The sequence below is a fragment of the Gavia stellata genome, chromosome 1 (genome assembly GCF_030936135.1).
Source record: "Gavia stellata isolate bGavSte3 chromosome 1, bGavSte3.hap2, whole genome shotgun sequence".
NCBI classification, from domain to species: Eukaryota; Metazoa; Chordata; class Aves; order Gaviiformes; family Gaviidae; genus Gavia; species Gavia stellata.
This window is the reverse complement of record NC_082594.1, coordinates 86658890-86676897: the sequence shown is the minus strand read 5'-3', so window position 1 is coordinate 86676897 and position 18008 is coordinate 86658890. Positions and strand designations below refer to the sequence as shown.

General features: G+C 34.9%; 1 protein-coding gene across 1 annotated transcript in view; it reads left to right on the top strand.

Annotated features, from left to right (window-relative positions):
- The window catches only part of RPS6KA3 (ribosomal protein S6 kinase A3), an 81739-nt gene that overhangs the window by 55897 nt on the left and 7834 nt on the right, over window positions 1–18008 (top strand). The window contains exons 11-19 of the mRNA XM_059824684.1: window positions 3062–3150; window positions 3407–3471; window positions 3569–3671; window positions 4453–4577; window positions 6593–6718; window positions 8502–8591; window positions 12909–13067; window positions 16604–16765; window positions 16958–17034. Coding sequence (XP_059680667.1) covers window positions 3062–3150; window positions 3407–3471; window positions 3569–3671; window positions 4453–4577; window positions 6593–6718; window positions 8502–8591; window positions 12909–13067; window positions 16604–16765; window positions 16958–17034 — 996 coding nt within the window. The remainder of the gene's footprint in view (window positions 1–3061; window positions 3151–3406; window positions 3472–3568; window positions 3672–4452; window positions 4578–6592; window positions 6719–8501; window positions 8592–12908; window positions 13068–16603; window positions 16766–16957; window positions 17035–18008) is intronic.

Here is an 18008-nt window from a genome sequence, read left to right as displayed (position 1 = left end):
ACAAGTCTGTTTCCTGATGTCATAGTTCCACTTCTCTATTTCCAGCCATTTTTTACTAATACCATTTTTTTTTCCATGGAAGCTCCTAAGACTATTTTAGTTTTCTCATTTGTTTTCTGCTTCATTGTTTATCGTTCTTAGTCCCGTTACCACTTGTCTACCTATATATCGAAGCCAGCATTTCTTTTGCACCAACAGCCTGTTTTGAAAAGTAAATATATTAAATGCTTTCATATTTTTCCTAAGCAATTAGAATGTGAAAACCACTAGAAAACATAAACCTATTATTTTCCTTGCTTTTGCTTTCATAATGCATACTTGTTATGTTATTCTTTGCCCTTGGTTTTTCTTCCTCGTCTTATATTTGCAAATGTATTTAGTGGTGCTAATTTCTTCTGCTGCCTCAACACCATGCCAACTCAAATCTTCATGTTGTGATTATTGAATGCCTTTGACTAAAAGGTTCTGTCTATTCACAGCAAGTGTAAACTCCTTCTGACCACCTCCTATTTACAAGAAGCTTGTCTGAGATAATTGCGCTGCACTCTCACTTATTTCAGGAGCCATGCATTTTTTTTTTACTATCTATGTCTCACAAGTCACATCTTTCTCTTCTTCTCTGCCTGCATGTGACTCCACTCTGTTCCTCAACAGTCTTTCCACTGTTGCTACAAAAATCTTCTGTATTCAGCTGCCATGTAGAATATCCTCCTTGCATCTCCCCACTTAATTGACATTCATGATTACTTTCAGATTTCATCTGAGCATGTATCTCTAATTCCCTTTCCAACTTCTTTCTTTTCTCACCTTCTAGTCTTTGCGATATTAGTTTCAGAGAGCTGCACAAAAAATGTGATATGAAGTAAAGAAATTTTACCTCTGTTTTAATGTTCTGTACACTTATGATTATTACGTACATATAAATCTGTTTTACTGTTGGTAATATGAACAGCTGAAAAACAGGAGATATTTTAAAGTCTTCTCTGATAAGTTCACATTTTTTGTCTGGCCCCATAAGAATGGCAGTATGTTTTCTTTTTATTTTCTGTATACTAGTAAATGTACTGTATTTCACCTTAATTTTTTCATAAAACTGTTTAAAATGGACAGGTGTGCATATGAATTCATATTTTCATAGTGTATCATTTAAGATATATTGCTTTTCTTACCTTCTGTTCCTGAAAATCCACAGAAAATATATTCTTCTTACAACACATGTTTTCCCGGGCTCTTTATTTCTCGTAATATTGCCAAGACAAGCTTTATTTATTCTTGTGTGTTTTACCTAAAACTGAGAAACTCTGCAATTTGAAGAAATCATAGTTTGCATCAATAGAGTTAACTTTTTAAAGCATCTTTTTTCCTTTACTAAAGAGATATGCCTTCATGTAAAGTTTTGTCTATGTCCATCAGGAATGTCAGAAAAAAACTGCTGTCACTCATGTAGTTGTATAACCTAGGAACTCTCAGGACCTGGTGATTGCCTTTTGTTCTGCTGTGTCATGTGGCCAGTAAAGGATTTTGTGAAAGGTGGTCCTTCACAATGGAAAGGGAACAATGACAGTCTTAATCTCTGTGGTTTGCACAAGGGCCTCTAATTCACTCCACTGTGGACTGCAATACATACCAGTCCTGTAGAATTTCTTCTACCTATTCTGTTTCTGTTCATTGAGTGACTTCTCTGTAAGATGAATTGCAGTTATGTTTTTGGCCAGGTTTTAGATTTTTCTAAGCAGTGTAACTCTCATGCTGAACCTCCAGGGCTGCATCCTACAGTTGGAGCTGGTTTGGGTTATAATAGGACAAAAGATTTCCACCCACCCCAGTGCAGTCCTGTCGTGTTTAGTTGTCTGTTCTGTCCTTCAGTAACATTGTAAGTGATACCGTTGTGCTTCTGCAGACAATGTATTCCTTGCTTTCTTCTTACAGTGTAGCGCTCTGAGTCTTGGATGGCCCACTACCCCATTCTTCCACTCCATTGGTCTTTCTGATCTGCCTGTCATATGTTATTGAAGACCCCAAAGAAAGCAAAGTTTTTCAAATTCCTCCCCTCAACTGGCTTCTTTAATGCAGAAAGGAATGAAAAATTTAGTAAATCCCAAAGTAATGAATAGTGAATCAAGGGCAATGTGTATGCACTTGTGGAAGTGACAGGGAGGTGGATATCTACAAATAGCTGGAACACAAGGCAAATCATGTCTTCTGTCTGAAACAGAGAGAAAGCTTGTGTCATGGTTTGTTATGGAAAAATACAAGCTACAGGTTGAACAAGAGATTGAAAGGAGGGAATTATATCCATCCTTACCATTATCATGGTCGTAAGAAAAAGTGAGACCTAGTAACAGTGAGAGGATGGAGGCTCAACAGTAAATGGGGAGTCAAAAAATACAGCAAGGATGGCAAAACAAAATTTAGTGACAGAACTACAAAAACTTAAATCTAAAAACGCAAGACTAGCAAGTTGGAAAGTAATATTTGAAATTGATTAAGGGGTGCAAATAAAAAGAAAGGAAGGAGTGATCTTTTTCTCTTTTTTGTACCTGCAAATCTTGCAAGATCTGTCTTGCGTTAATTCAATTTCTATCTTCTAGCTTAGGTTTCCTGTTTTGCTTGGGTGTTCTTGGTGTATGTCATACTGTGGTAGTTTTCTTACCCCTTCTAAAAAGTCTTTTCTCTTACTGTCATAATGGATTTGCTTGTTTGATGTCATTTGGTAATGACTGGACTTAAAAGTTGATCAAAACAAATTACGAAAATTTACAAGTTTGTAAACTGTTATCCTGTACTTATTCGTATCTACATTTTTTTTTTACCACCTCTTCCTCTACTGAAGTTCCTGAGTCATTATTGAAAATATTGTGCTACTCAAAACAAAAAAAATTGAAATTACAGGTTTACATGCCTGACAGCACTTTTGCTCTGTTTCTGATGTCTGAAGGCAATTTCTCAGTGATGTTATTTTGTTTAATACACATTTGTTGAATGACAAAGGACAGGGGGAATGCAGAGTTAATTCTTACCTAAATATGCTTGTATGCTATTAATTATTTTTGTTCTATAGGGCCAAACTTGGAATGCCCCAGTTCTTGAGTCCTGAAGCACAGAGTCTTCTGCGAATGCTCTTCAAAAGAAACCCAGCAAACAGATTAGGTAAAGTGTTTAATGGAATATTTTAAATTGGAACATAATATTGATAACATCAATGATCATTAGACTAAATAAGTTTACAGTTTCTTGTGTAAAATAGTCTTTGAAGTCAGAACATAATTGCTTGTTTGCTCTTCTAATGATCAACAAAACACATACTTTTGAAATAAATTTAGAAGAAATAAGAAATATAATTTTGCTAGTAATTCTTTTGACCAAGAAGAAAATAATGCACAGACATTTTTCTTCCTTATAAAAGGAGCAGGTCCAGATGGAGTCGAAGAAATTAAGAGGCATGCGTTCTTTTCCAAAATAGATTGGAATGTGAGTATCTAACTCAAAATTAATTTAACAAATTTCTTAGTTATTTCATGGTGTTGTATAACTTCTTAATTCACTCTGGCCTATAACTTCTCTTCAGAAATTGTACAGGAGAGAAATTCATCCCCCTTTTAAACCTGCAACTGGCAGACCTGAAGATACGTTTTATTTTGACCCCGAGTTTACAGCAAAAACTCCAAAAGGTAAAAAGAGAAGAATTGAACAATTAACCTGAATAGGAACAATGTTTCTAATTTTTGAACAGGTAATCTAAAGTGTCTTGTTCTTCCAGGTGTTGCTGGGCTAAATGAATGCTCAAAGACAAGTATTCCATAGTTCATAAAATTTTTTGTGGTCTTTGGTGTAAATATATAATAAGGGACTACTGAGTTGTCCGATGTTAAAAATAAAGTAATCCTCATCAACGAAACATACATAAGTTCAAGTTTACGTATTTCATTTTTTTTAATTCATTATCCTATGGCTTCATTTAATTCATGATGGTGACTCTACATACTATGTATATGTAGAAACTTAGTCATTTCAGACTTTGGGTGGTAAAGTTGCTATTTCATTGCAGTCTGTCTCTGCATAGTTTTACACTGATCCTTTCAAAATATGATAGACATTTTTGTCTTTACAAATTTAGGCTGTTACCAAAATGCAAATACTTCTACTCCGTAAATATAATATAAATATGCTGCTATATGTAAATATTTTCTGCAAAGTACTGGATTTTGTATAATAAAATAGTGTCTGACAGTAATATGATCTTTGTAGTGGTTGATTATCAGTTGTATTTGTAGATGGTACGTGCAAAACAATTCTGTAATTATTTGTATTTTGGTCCTCAGAGACAGTCTCTGCAAATTCCAGTTTCTGTGTACTTTATAGAATAAAGCTGTAGTTTGCTCTTCAGAAGAGACATAACCTCATTTCTACATTTTAAAATCTTTGCTTGTAAGTAGATGATGTGTTTTTCAGATTCGCCTGGTATCCCACCTAGTGCTAATGCACATCAACTTTTTCGAGGATTTAGTTTTGTAGCTATTGCATCAGATGATGAAAGCCAAGCAATGCAGACGGTTGGAGTGCATTCAATTGTCCAGGTGAGTACACCTGCTTTTAAAAAAAAAAAAAGTTAATAAAGCAGCATTGCTGTCTCTTTGTGGATGGATTGTTTCCTTCATCACAGAATGAAGTACCATGACAAAGTCATTATCAGCTTTATCCAAGAAGAGTAAAGATCAGATTATTTTGTCCAAACAACACCTCTGAAGGTGCAGGACCTGTTTCATTACTGAGCAGGCAAAAGTGTGAATAGGTTTCAACCCTTAAATGAAAACACTCTCTCATCTGTACTGTAATAACTCTTTAATATCAAACCATAATTATAAGGTGAAGGGGAATAACAGACATCTTGATCTTTTTCCCCAATGCATGAAAATATCAGTTGATTCTTACAGTGTAATAGGAGGCACTGGAGTACAATTGTGAATTTCATCTGGATGTTTTGGACTGCTGTGTGTTTTGGAACCCATGACCCAGGACATATTCCATCCCTCCCAAGTCACTTCAAGTTAATGTGCTAATCTGTGGTATTTTGTGACTAATTTCAGTGTATCATGCAAGTCAGTGTTACAGTGCACACACAACCTTTGGCTTCCTAGCAGTATTAGAATTACTCCAGTACAGTCTCCCGTATTAATAATTGTGAGGTTGTCGCTTCTAATAACCTACTGCGGTTGCTATTCTTATATATTCTATTACTGCCAGTACTGCTTATTTTTAGACAACAAAACTTTGCTTAGGTGTGATTTTTTGTGTGAGACAAGAAAGGTGGACAACATGCTAGTATGGGAGAGAGGCATACCTTGCCTCCTTATGAGGCTGAGGTCATTCTAAAAGCATGCTTCAGCATTTGAAAGTTTGCAGCCAGTGGGGAAAAAAGCAGATGCATGTACAGGAAAGAAAACTGGAAGACCTCTGCAAAAATTGTGTTTCTACCTTCTCTTTCTGCTTTTAATAATTCTAATTACTGAGGGAGGCTAAGTTTTGAAAACCAACTGGTGATGTAAATTGTGTTGCAAACTGCTTATTGGTGTATAGGTGGGAATAAAAAGGTATGATTGGATTTGTTTATATTTTCACTGCAAGGATATTTTGCAAATGTCTGAGAAGTTTTAAAAAACAGTTTATTCAGAACATTAATATCTCTTATATTTCTTTAATACTCTTGTTAGTCTAGAATAGTCGTAACATGCTTGTTTGTACACATCACCTGTTTCATGTGTAATAAACCATTAATTTTCAAGGGGTTTTAGACCCTTTTTTATTCTAAAGAAGCTCTCTGATTTGGTATACACGTCAGAATGACTTCTGGTCCTGAAATCTTGCTAAAAGTTTCTACAAGCTTTTCTGTGCTCCTTCTTTCCCACATAGTTTTGTGGATGAAATTCTTTCTCTTTGTATATGGTTTCCTTCTCTTGTAAAAGTCTGTTTCTCTGCTGCCTTTCCTCTGTGCCCCTCAACTGCTTTCTCACTCCTATTTCCTCTTTTCTGTGCTGCAGGATACCCAGATGGTTTCCTGCAAATGCTTTGCATCCTTTGCACAAACTCCTTATACTAGAACACCATTTCCTTCCCTTACAAGAGTGAACACTTGTCCTTCTTTCAGCTTTTTATTTCTGTGAAAGGATTTTTGACTGCCATTCCATGCAATATCCAGTTAATCTGATTCTATTCAGTATGTCTGCATTTTCCAGCTGGCATTCATCTATTCAGATAATAGAAACAGTGATGCTTTTTTACCATTATTTTATCAGGTAGTCTTCTGATCTTCTTTGTTTTGGAGATTCTATCTTTAGATTAATAAATCAGTAACCAGAAACATCACATTGTCAGTTTCTAAAATACAGTGTGCATTATTTACAATGTCTCTAATATATAATTTATCTCATACTAATATCAAACACAAGGTAGTGGCTATTTAGACCATTTTGACTTAGTACAACCATCAGTTTAAAATTCAAAGCAAATCAGCAGGAATTCAAAAGCTTGTTTTTAATATAAAGGTCAGTTATATATTTAGAATATTCATCAACTGATAATGTTATTTTGGTAGCAGTTGCACAGGAACAGCATTCAGTTTACTGATGGATATGAAGTAAAGGAAGATATCGGAGTTGGATCTTACTCTGTCTGCAAGAGATGTATTCATAAAGCTTCAAACATGGAGTATGCTGTAAAGGTAATTACTTTGTTATAAAACACAACAACTGTTTTCAGGTTTTAGCATCACAGACATTGGGCATCATTAATTTATTTGCCATAAAGAAAATAATTAAGATAATTTTCTTAATATAAAAAGACTTTAGATGCAAATGTGAACTACACTAATCAACCAAATAGAATATTTACGGGCAGATATTTATATAGATTTGCTATGGGTTTTGTTATTTATATGCTAGTTTGGGTGGTGAAGAGCAATCTTCAGTCTTTGAAACACCTATGTAATTACAGTAAAACTGATGGGAGTTACATGACTGCTTCTAGAAGGAAATGTACTATGAAAAGCTTATATGATTTTCCATCATTTTTTAAAAATGTGTTTGATTACTTTTATTTAAACATAGTTATATATGGGGGTTTTGCTTCCAAAGAGATTCATAAATTGTTGGATAGCTAGGAGTTCATAACAGTGTTTAAGTCTGGTATACCTTCCAGAATAAACTTCAACTCTTTGTCTTTGCTTGCTAGTTTTTAACAAGGTTTCTAATGTTGTTTTTATGTTATTCTATTGGGCTTTCTAGCACTTCTTTTAAGGCATTAAATTCTTAGTTGAAATCAGTAGAATTCCCAGAAGTGGAATGATAAAGGGGCTTTTTGTCTTTCTGTATAACACTGTGGAGCTGAATGGTTACTATGAAGGCAGGAGTATAGATTAGCAGACTTTAAAAGAAAAAAGGAAATTAAATTCTGTTCTCTTTTTGACTTGTTGCACAGCTTATTACTGAAATACGTAAAATGCAAAGATAAATTATGTTTTGCTGTGTCCTTGTACACAGATTGTCTACTGGAAACCCTCCAATTTCAATTTGGTAGTTGCACACTTGTCATTATTCTAGTTCTGGCCAGGAACAGATTTGACTTCTGTGCTTGCAATTTGAAGTAATTTCTTGAAACTGGGAGAAAGTACTGGCATAGCTGTTAATTCTCTAAGCCATAACATTTATTGTGAGGATTGCCTCGCTTTTCTGCTGCCTCTGTTGTGGCTTTTTTTCCTCAAGGAATCATGAAAAAAGAATAAGGTGATCAGTGTCCAGTATGTTAGGATGATGCTGGTAGCAGTAAGGGCTTTAGGATGTCAAGAGGAAGACAGAGATGGAGAAGACGTTAGAGGAAATTCTGCAGTTCAGAAGGAGAGAGAAAAAAAGGAGAAGAATAAGAATATGTTTTAAGTAGGGCAAAATAATGTTTTGCTTGTTTGCACAGGGAGAACTTCAGACCCTGATAGCAAGCCTCCAGAGATTCAAATGAACTTTCATGATGGAATGCTTGCCTGAATTAACTCTGAGAAATTTTTCCTGTTTCTTGTTTTTGATTCCCTTACTCTCCTGCTTTGTCTTTTGCTGCACTAAATATTTGTTTGATATTAGCTTTGTGAAAATCAGTTCATTAGCATCATCAAACCAGTATCTCATGTCAAATTAGGAACTTCCTATTTTATTAAATGGTGGGTGACGGAAGTCTTATCTACTAAACAGCCTTGCATTATTTATAACAGCCTGAGGGATCAGATCACTTATCCTCCAAAATTGTTTTCAACTGAGAGATTTTTTCCATGTTTTTCCAATGTTTTTTGCTTTGCCTTGCTGTTCCAATTTAACAAACTTTGTTTTGGTTATAATCCATGCCCTTTACCAACAACAATAACTATTGCTTATCCGTTTATGCTAGTAAGCACACCGAAGTATTACACTATATAATATTCACAAAAAGAATTACACCTATGTATCTGTTTGCTCTTATAGATCATTGACAAGAGTAAACGAGATCCAACAGAGGAGATTGAAATCCTATTGCGCTATGGACAGCATCCAAATATTATTACCTTAAAAGATGTAAGTAGTGTGTTAAAGACATCCTTTAGTGTATTATAATTGCACATCACTTTCTAATTTGAGAAATTACAAGCTACATGTTTTAGATTTATGTTCATGTTTTTCAGTATTTAAAAATAAAACAATGTCCTAATGCAATTTATTCAACAATACCCAAATTTTTACCGAGATGTCTCATTGTCATCTTTTAAAGATGCTCGTATTTTGGTACAATATAATCCTAAGCAGTCAAATAATTCATCCTTCATAAATCCTAGCACAAGAATAATTCATTTAACGTTGGCTGTGTTTTTAAAGGAACAAGCAAGTTTTTTGGTTAACTTCGAATCTACTTTTGTTTACATTAGTCAAAAGCAATTTTAAAGTACATTATTACATGACGAACTGAGGACTCACTGTTAGCACAATACCCAAAGTAATTTTCATGGACAGTAATGACTATTAGTCAGTAGTGGATAAAATCTTTTCATATCCATGGTCATCACTTTTCTTTACCTAGTATCTTTATCTGGCCTTTGTATGGAAGATTATCTAGCTATTTTTTTCTCGTATTATTTGCTCTGACCATGGAAACACTTTAACCATCAAAAGCAAAGAATAGCACAAGTGGGGAGATAGAGGTATTTCACAGTGAACAGTAGATTCTGATGATCTAACAGGAAAAAGAAAATTGTCTTTCTCTCCTTGATTATGCATTAAAGAGGATTAATAATTAAAAAGGCATATGCTTAATGACTTTCTTAGTCTGCAAGAAAGTATTCTGGTCCCCAAAACCAAACCTCAAGCAAAACAGCTAACCATTTCCAGGAAGCTGAGCTAGGCTGAAAGGAAATTCTCAAGACGTCTTGAAATCATTAAAACAGTAGTTCGTAAATACTGTGGAGATGAGTACTCAAGAACTCTGCCTAAAATTCTCCTACTACAATCTGTCTTCGCTTTATCAGTATCATGTAGTTTGGCCCTTTCTTGGTAGAACAAAACAAGTCAGATACACAAGGGAACCCGCCATGGACCATACCTTGTTCCAAGCTAGGTATCATAATTACAATCCCACTTTCTGTTTAGTCTGCTTCATATGGTTGAACAATAAAGCTGCCTGAAAGCACCTGTGCTAACACGGAACCTGCATCAGCATTCATGTTGCTTTTAGTGCTGCATGCTAGGTTTATGTGTTACTTTAATTCATAATAGAGGTTATGATATTTAAGTAGGAAGGCAAACATAAGGAATGCAAGTACTTACCTGAACTTCAGCATTATGAATATTTTACATTGAGAGCAGAGAAACCCAGGCACCCTTGAAAAGTTGCCACATATGCTAAGTCATTTTACTTTGTAACTAATTCTTCATCATCATCAGTCATCTTCCAGCAGGAGCCATCTTTCATTCACACCAAGAGTAATACACAAATAGCAAAAGCAGACTACAATAACAAAAAAAGCCTGAAGTTGACAGAGGAAGAAAGATAGTAGGCTGTATTTCTCACTTATTTCTGCTCAGATCAGTTCCTCAAGCAGAGTTTATGGAAGTATGTCCAGTGTAAGGAAAGAGGTATAGGATTCATATGTAATAGAAACTTGTATAATATTCCCTACTGTAAGAATTTAACATTGTTTTAAGTTTTCATTGTCCTAATACAGATGCATGAGGTGGATTGCTTGCAAATACCCCACAATATAATGGTGTGCTATTACACCTTTCAGATGAAAGAATAAGTAGTATTTGGCCTTTAGGCCTCAAACTCATCAAGAGCACCACAAATTATTACACAAATAAAACTCAATGTTGATTTGACTCAATTTTTCATTCAGTTTCTCACCAAAACGTGAATGTTTCTGTTTTGAAATGCCAAAATAAAATGTTTCAGCATTTAAGTGCATGTCTCTGGAAATTATTATTCTGCAAGAAATAATTTATTTCTTTTCTTGTGTTTCAAGAATAAACGCAGTAATATTTAAATTTAACTTAGGATGGAAATTTTCATTCTTGCTCAGCTTTTTTTATGTAGTTTAATTCTGAAGGTGTTTGGATTGAAACAATGGATATTCAGAACACCAAATTCTTTCTGCAATGCACAGTCCTCTGGGGTTTTTCCTTCTGATTGTTATCAGTGGTCTCTTTCGGTTCCACAGTATATAAACAAAAGAAGGAGTTATATTGTGCTAAATCAGATGTCCTTCTTATCCAATATCCTGCCTCTGACAGTAGCCATTAGTGGATGCCTAGGAAACAGTGTAAGAACGGAGGAAGCACACAGCTTCCAACAAACCATTACCTAGAAACTTCCTGTGCCAGACCATTATATGTATTTTACAGTTTTTACCTATTGGTTACTGTTATGTAACAGAACTTTGGTCTTGTTGAGTTACTTTAAAGCATTGGCTGAAGAATCTTTTCAGAAGCTTTTTAGAAACATGAATACGGTATATCCAGTCTCCCTGTCCAAGTACTTATTTAGGAGTTCAAAAACACTCCTAATATGTATGTGAAATCTTATTTGACTTCTTAGAAACCCTGTTCTCTTTCTCCGTTACGTTATATTTTGTTCATGTGCGTACATCTGTTTCTCACTATAGTTTTTCCAGTTTGCCTGGTAAGGAAGACATACTGACTGATCTTTAGCGTGTGCCAGGAGTTCATTTTAAAAATTAGCATCACATTTATGATCTCAGCATAATATTGTGCACCTAACTGTGAAGAAAACTTCAAAAGTATTTATTCAGTGCAAACAACTTCCTGGGATCTGACAACTAAATTGATAATACTGGTAGCGAAATCAGGATAAGGGCAATGGTTTGTTTGGGGTGGGATTTTTTTGTTTTGTTTTTTTGCAGTCAGACAGGACCAGCAAGGGGTAGCAGATAAAATAGTAACCAAATGCAAATTTTGTTTGAATGCCCCCTGCAGTACTGAGATGTGTGTGCTTTGTAGTGTCAAACGAAGTAAGCTTATTTCCTCATGTTATACTGGCGTTATACCGGGGTTAGAGGGAGCATGCCTATTAAAAAAAAAAAAAAAAGCCAGTTTAGTATCTAGAATTATATAATTCTACTTTTTAATACTGTGTAATAGTTAAAGTCTTAATACAAACACGTTCAGATGATCAGTCATTTATATTTCATGGGTGAAAAATTACTGTTAAATGAGAACATAGAAGCCCGTCGTGTCTTCCTCTCCTTAAGACTGTAAGCTTGTAAAGCCTGCAGAATTATTTGCTTAACACTCTTCCTATTTTTTATTTGGTGAGAAAATAATCCATTTAGTATAGTTAAGAGCATAAAAATTCCTAAGCTTATAAATTTAGTAGCCTGTATTTCCCGGGTAGCCTAAGACAAGGAAATTGGTATGAAAACTCTTTTTTTAATTTAGCTGATATCTATTCCTAAATTTATTTAATTACAACTTGGATAGTTGTTTCTACTTAAATGCAAACTAGTTTTTATTTCACACGTATTACGGAAGAGAACGATTCCAACATCACCATAAAAATAGGGAACAGAGTCTGTAAAAGATTTTGCTAAAGCAGAAACCAATTTCTGAGTTAAAACCCCAAGAAAGTGCAACTGAAATGAAATGCTTAAGTATAGCTTAAAGTGGTTTTGTATAGTTCAGTCTGTAGTGCCCCCTGGTGATATTATAAATAATTCTCAACTATTGTTTCCCTAGAAGATAAAAGCCGTGCAAAAATTAAGCTATTTTCCATAACTAGAAGTAAGGGCTAAAATAGACACATTTTATTAATTTTAGACTTTGGTATAGGCTTTATGTGCGGAGTAATGTATAAGTCGTAGGCTTTTATCATAGCGGCTTTGTATGCATTAACTTTAGTGTTCACAGAGAGAAAGTGAACTTAGGTTTATTTTTTACTTTTTTTTGTCTGACTGTTCAGTTGTAATGATCTCTGTTTATATTTGTAATTTGGTGCATTGATTGCTTCTAGAATTAGCTATGGTTTTGCCTTAATTAGACTAGTTTCCATTTATTACTACTTCTTAATTTTGTCCCATGTCTAGTTTAGTTTGTTTCAGTAAAACTATATGGGGAAAACTACACATGTTATTCATCCTTTTCTTTTGTCTTAAACATTTACCTGCCAGTATTTTTGTGTTATTTCATTACTGTACTACCTTTTTGTAGAAGGTTTTGTGTTCGTTTCTGAAGATGAACAATGTTTGGATAGTGTGTGAAGTGAGAAATATGGGGAAAATAATTGAAGAAAACAGCTTGTGAATGCACCTGTATTATCTCCGTGCATTTCACAGGAAGATAGCAGAGAATAAATATTTTGAAGTTTACATCTTTATGTACTTTTTGCAGGTGTACGATGATGGGAAATACGTTTATGTAGTAACAGAACTTATGAAAGGAGGAGAACTGCTGGATAAAATTCTTAGGCAAAAATTTTTCTCAGAACGAGAGGCTAGTGCTGTTCTGTTCACAATAACAAAAACTGTTGAATATCTCCATGCACAAGGGGTAAGTTTTCATCTTGGACAAAATGCTTATAGATGCTAAAGTTCTTCTTTTTCGGAAGTATAAACCCATGTATTTATATGTTCTTCTGTGCAGTAATTAAGTAATTTCTGGTAAATAATTACACTGCAGCAGGAATTCATATTGAAATCAAAACATTCCTCCTCAGCTATGTAGATGTCCAGATAACACAGCTGATGCAACTGTTTCTGTTGTCCTTCATGCAGTCTATCAGCAGTTCTGTGGAATATGCAGACTAACAGAGAGGGTATGAGAGAAAGCGAGCCAGGAAGAAGTGCTAGGACCAGTGCTGTTACTTAGCCATGGGACCTAACGTAATTCCAACCCCATCCTGTGATAAACCCTGAAAATTGAGTATTTTCCACCTATCACTCTTGTAATTTCTTCCACTTCTTGGTTCTGAAGGACATGGTTTATGACTTGTAACTCCCACACCATAGGGTCTGGAAGTTTAGTGGACTGTTACAAGAAAGAAAATTAATGCTTCAGGAAATTAATTTGGAGACAGAGGAAGTAGTTCAAAGAGAAGGCAAGTGTGACAATTGCATGGCACAAATGACAAGTCATGTTGCATTTTTAAGTAAACAAGAAAAAGGGAGGTAGAGGAAAAAGCAGAAAGTATGGGTGGGTGCAAGGAGAAAGACAAGTTGCTAAAACTCAATGTTATTATCCAAGAAAAGATGCTTCAGAATGGATAGTACTCAAATTATTTTAAGAAACAAATAACAATTCAGCACACACTGTCATTTCTGAAAGCTATTATTTCAGAAAACTTATGATCAAAGTTATCTGGTGTATCTTATTCTATGATTCCAGGCTTTCTTCAATCACTTTCTCATGTGTGGGTTTTTATGTGAGCCTGTGTGCACAAGACTAGAATCTTTGGCCAGCAGCATCCATGGGAATTACGAATAAACCTCGATACCTTCTGTATGGAAATATAAATAATAGAATAACACAAATCATAACTCTGTTCCTTCTTACCACAGGTGGCAAAAAAAGGCCCAGTATTCTTGCGTGAAGGAAGGGATTTTAGGGCCTTTTGTTTGTTTCTTTACTGTAGATCTTTGTAAATACTGGCATTGTAACTTGCATTAGATCACATGCTCTTTGGAACTTTTACTTTTGGAAATTTTCAGGTCATCTTATGTTATGTACACTTCCGCATGAAAGATGGCCATATATGTAAATTATTAGTACTTCAGTAGCCTGATTTTCATCTGGAAGAGTCCTCCCTGTCTTCAGTGGGTTTTCCTTTTGTAGCTCCTTTGGACACCAGAGGAGCTCATTTGAATATGGTTTTAGGTAATATCTGTTTGACAGATTCTGAACCTGTGTGTAGTCTCCACAGCCCTTCCTAAAAAGGAGTTTCCTCATGGACATTCATAGGATACTTTTGAACTCAAAAATTAGCTAAGCAAGGAATGAAATCCTCCTCTTCAGGGTAAGCAATGCTTCCAACTCTCAGCCAAACTATTCTAAAAGTATTAGGGCCGGCATACAACAATTAAGGGTTGGCACAATAGACATCATAAAAAGGATAAACAAAAAGTATCATGTCATCTTGGAGTAGAATGCTTCTGCATGCTCGTAGATGATTGAGAATGCTAACCAAAAACATGATGCTAAGAAATAAAGAACTGAAACGTTCTGCATATTGTTTTGCTCTCTTCTTTGCTCTAAAATAAAATGTTGTTTCTGTGCAAAATATCAATATAATCTAAACAATCTGACATCTTTTTAAAATTCACCTTTGGGAAAACAGTGTAACACAGGAAGGTGTTTTATTTATTCTTTGACATAATTTTGACTGCTTAGGAATTAGAGTTTGGATTTGAACTAGATTGTTACTCTTCCTCCCACTTGAGAATTGCTTCCTCTTCTTCCAAAAAAAGTACAACTCAAGCTGACTAGTTCTAGAAACAGTCTGCCAAATCCCCAGCTCTGTGCTGCTTCCATTGCCCACCTCTTCCTTTCTACCCCTTTTAGGATCTATTTCAAAAAAATCAAACCACCAACTAGAATAAAACTGTGAGGTTTTTTTTCTTTTATCTCTTGGAGCAGTAAAGGATGTTTCAGTCATTACTTAGAGAAAAAAAAGATTCTAATCTATCTGAACACCAAAAAATGAGGGCTATCAGGAGCCAGTTCTCTCTACACTGATATCTCAAGCCAGGATGTTCCCCTTAACATCTACTATGCCAATTCTTTAATATCATTTTGTATATTTCAGTTTACAAGGTGCCTATTTCCATAATTTTAAGTATTTGTTTTGTTAAATCTGAGAATTGAAAAGTATTTGCATGCTGAAAAAGCCTCTGCTAAATAGACTTACCGTGTTAAATGGCTTTACAGTCTGCAGACCCTCTGCAGTCTTTTACTTCTTGGTCTTATATTAATTACTTTCCTGAAACACTGCTAGCTTTCTGGAAGAATGCATAGAGCTTCTGATTCTGCGCATCACTTACTTGCAGGAGTTTTGGGGTATCGTCTCGTTCTAATGTGATTACCTTCTTGAAATGTTTCACCATAATCTTTTTCAAGAGGAAATTAGTCTTTCATTCAAATTTAACCATGCAAAGCTGTGTTTAATATTAATCAAATACATAGGACAATCAGGAGGATAAAGGTCTTCATAGCAGGTCTATTTAAATATTTAAAAGAGGACATTTAGATCCATTCTACTGTCTTACAGCAGTATAGACCCTTTTTCTTTAGAGAGCAAAGCTTCTAGAGACTTCAGGCTAATTTGTCTTCTGAAGAAAATATAACAGGTCATCTGATTTCGAAGATTCTCTTCGCGCATTCCAGGTTTTATTAAGCCTTGTCATAATAGCTTCAAATAAGATCAGATTCATTCTGCCAGAACTTTGGCAGCTTCTGCAGTTTTTGTGAAGCATTTACATCTCAGGCCCCTACAAAACAGCCACTTGGGAACCACTACAGGCTTTTTTTGACATGCCAGTCCATTAGAATACCTCCTTCATATTTCATTATTTTTTGGCAGAACTGTATTAAAATTCTTCCTTAATTAGGCCTTAAATGTTTGCTCTGAGATTGATTCAGATTCTCTGAATGAAGAGAACGGAGTATAGAGGGTTACTCCAGCAGTAACTAGAGTGTGGTCACGTGGCACGGTGGCGTATCAGTAGCTATGGACATCCGTGACTCCAAAAGGTGTTACTAGCCAAAGGTTCTGATTTAAAGAGCCTTGTAGGTATGCATGTTAAAATAGAAAATACCCATTAGAACAAGACATCCGGAACTGTCTGTACACATAAATTTGGGTAGAGTGGGATGTCTGGAGGGAGGGTTTATAGTTAGAGTTTCCAAGTTAGAATTGTAGTACTCTAGACACCGCTGAGCATCACGATACTGCAGCTGATGTTAGAAGCTGGAAATCTGGAAATGGATTGCTGATGGGAGGCTTGAAATTAAGTAGCAGAATTGATAATTATAATACAAAGCCTTTCCTATGTTTAGCTTATTGTATTTAGTGGTTTGTTTTATTTTTTTAGGTTGTTCATAGAGACCTGAAGCCTAGCAATATTCTTTATGTTGATGAATCTGGTAATCCAGAATCAATTCGAATTTGTGATTTTGGCTTTGCAAAACAACTACGAGCAGAAAATGGTCTTCTGATGACTCCATGTTACACAGCAAATTTTGTTGCACCAGAGGTAAATACTAGGATAGCTTATATGCCTTGGTTTGTTTTGATGGGACTTTTTTGCTAGTTAGATATTTGTTTCATTCTCGTGTAACAAGTGAAATCACTTTGTAAACACTAAAAATTTGAAATCTCGCTACTTTTATGGCATAATCAAAGCACTTCTAAGCATTTTTTCAGAAAAAATGTTTGTCTCCCTCAGGTTTTAAAGAGGCAAGGTTATGATGCTGCATGCGATATATGGAGCCTTGGTGTTCTACTTTATACAATGCTTACCGGGTAAGGGTAGTTTTAGTTTGCTTTGCTGCAGAATAGTAAACCAGTATAAACAAAAAGAATAATAAATGTGGGCCCACTGTTCAAGATGTTTCTGTCGAGGCATCAATTAATCTCAACTTTGGCTTCAGCAGGGGTAGAGTATGCTTTGCCTTTAGTAGAATCCAAGTTTGCAGGGACTGATGTGAAAAATTCTTTGTTTCTCATGTCTCATCTATTTTAGATATTTAATTTCTGCTTTATGGTGATTTAGGAGTAAGAATTGATTGTTTTATGTGAAAATCAGCTGACTAAGCAGCATATATGTTGAAGGAAATACGTGTTGCAAATATAATTGCAATGCATTGAAGCATGATTGTGTGCAAAATTCAGCCACTGGATAGTTTGAAGTGATGCAGTTAGGATATAATAAATGCAATAGAAATACATTCATGTATGCAACAGAAATTAATTATATAAAGTATTATGAATAATGAATTCAACTGTAGTTCCACAAGTACAAAAGATAGTTGCTATTGCACCTGCCAAATAGATTATATTTTTATGCTGGATTATTCAGATTGCCACTTTGGTTAAGAGTTAACATCATCAGAGACATTTTGGCATTTTAAAATAAATAAGTGACAAACATATTTGTTTTTAAATATATCTCATTTTTGGTTGTGGATATTCTGGTAACAGCAAGAATGCTTATAGTGAAGCAAGGCAAATTGCTGCACTTTACTTCCTCTAGTATCAAAACAGCATTTATTCTTTTTCAGACTTATCTTAAAGTCTTCACATTTAATTTTATAACAGCTTGTTTTATTACTTCACTAAAATATGAAAACCTGAGGACTACTTTCTGTAATTCAGGAACCACCAGTACTTAGACTGCTATAGGAAAAATCTGGTTTTCAGACACGATATAGAGGGAATACATACAGTAGAACAGATATGTAGTCAGTGCCATGCATTTTCACGTGTTAAGAATAATT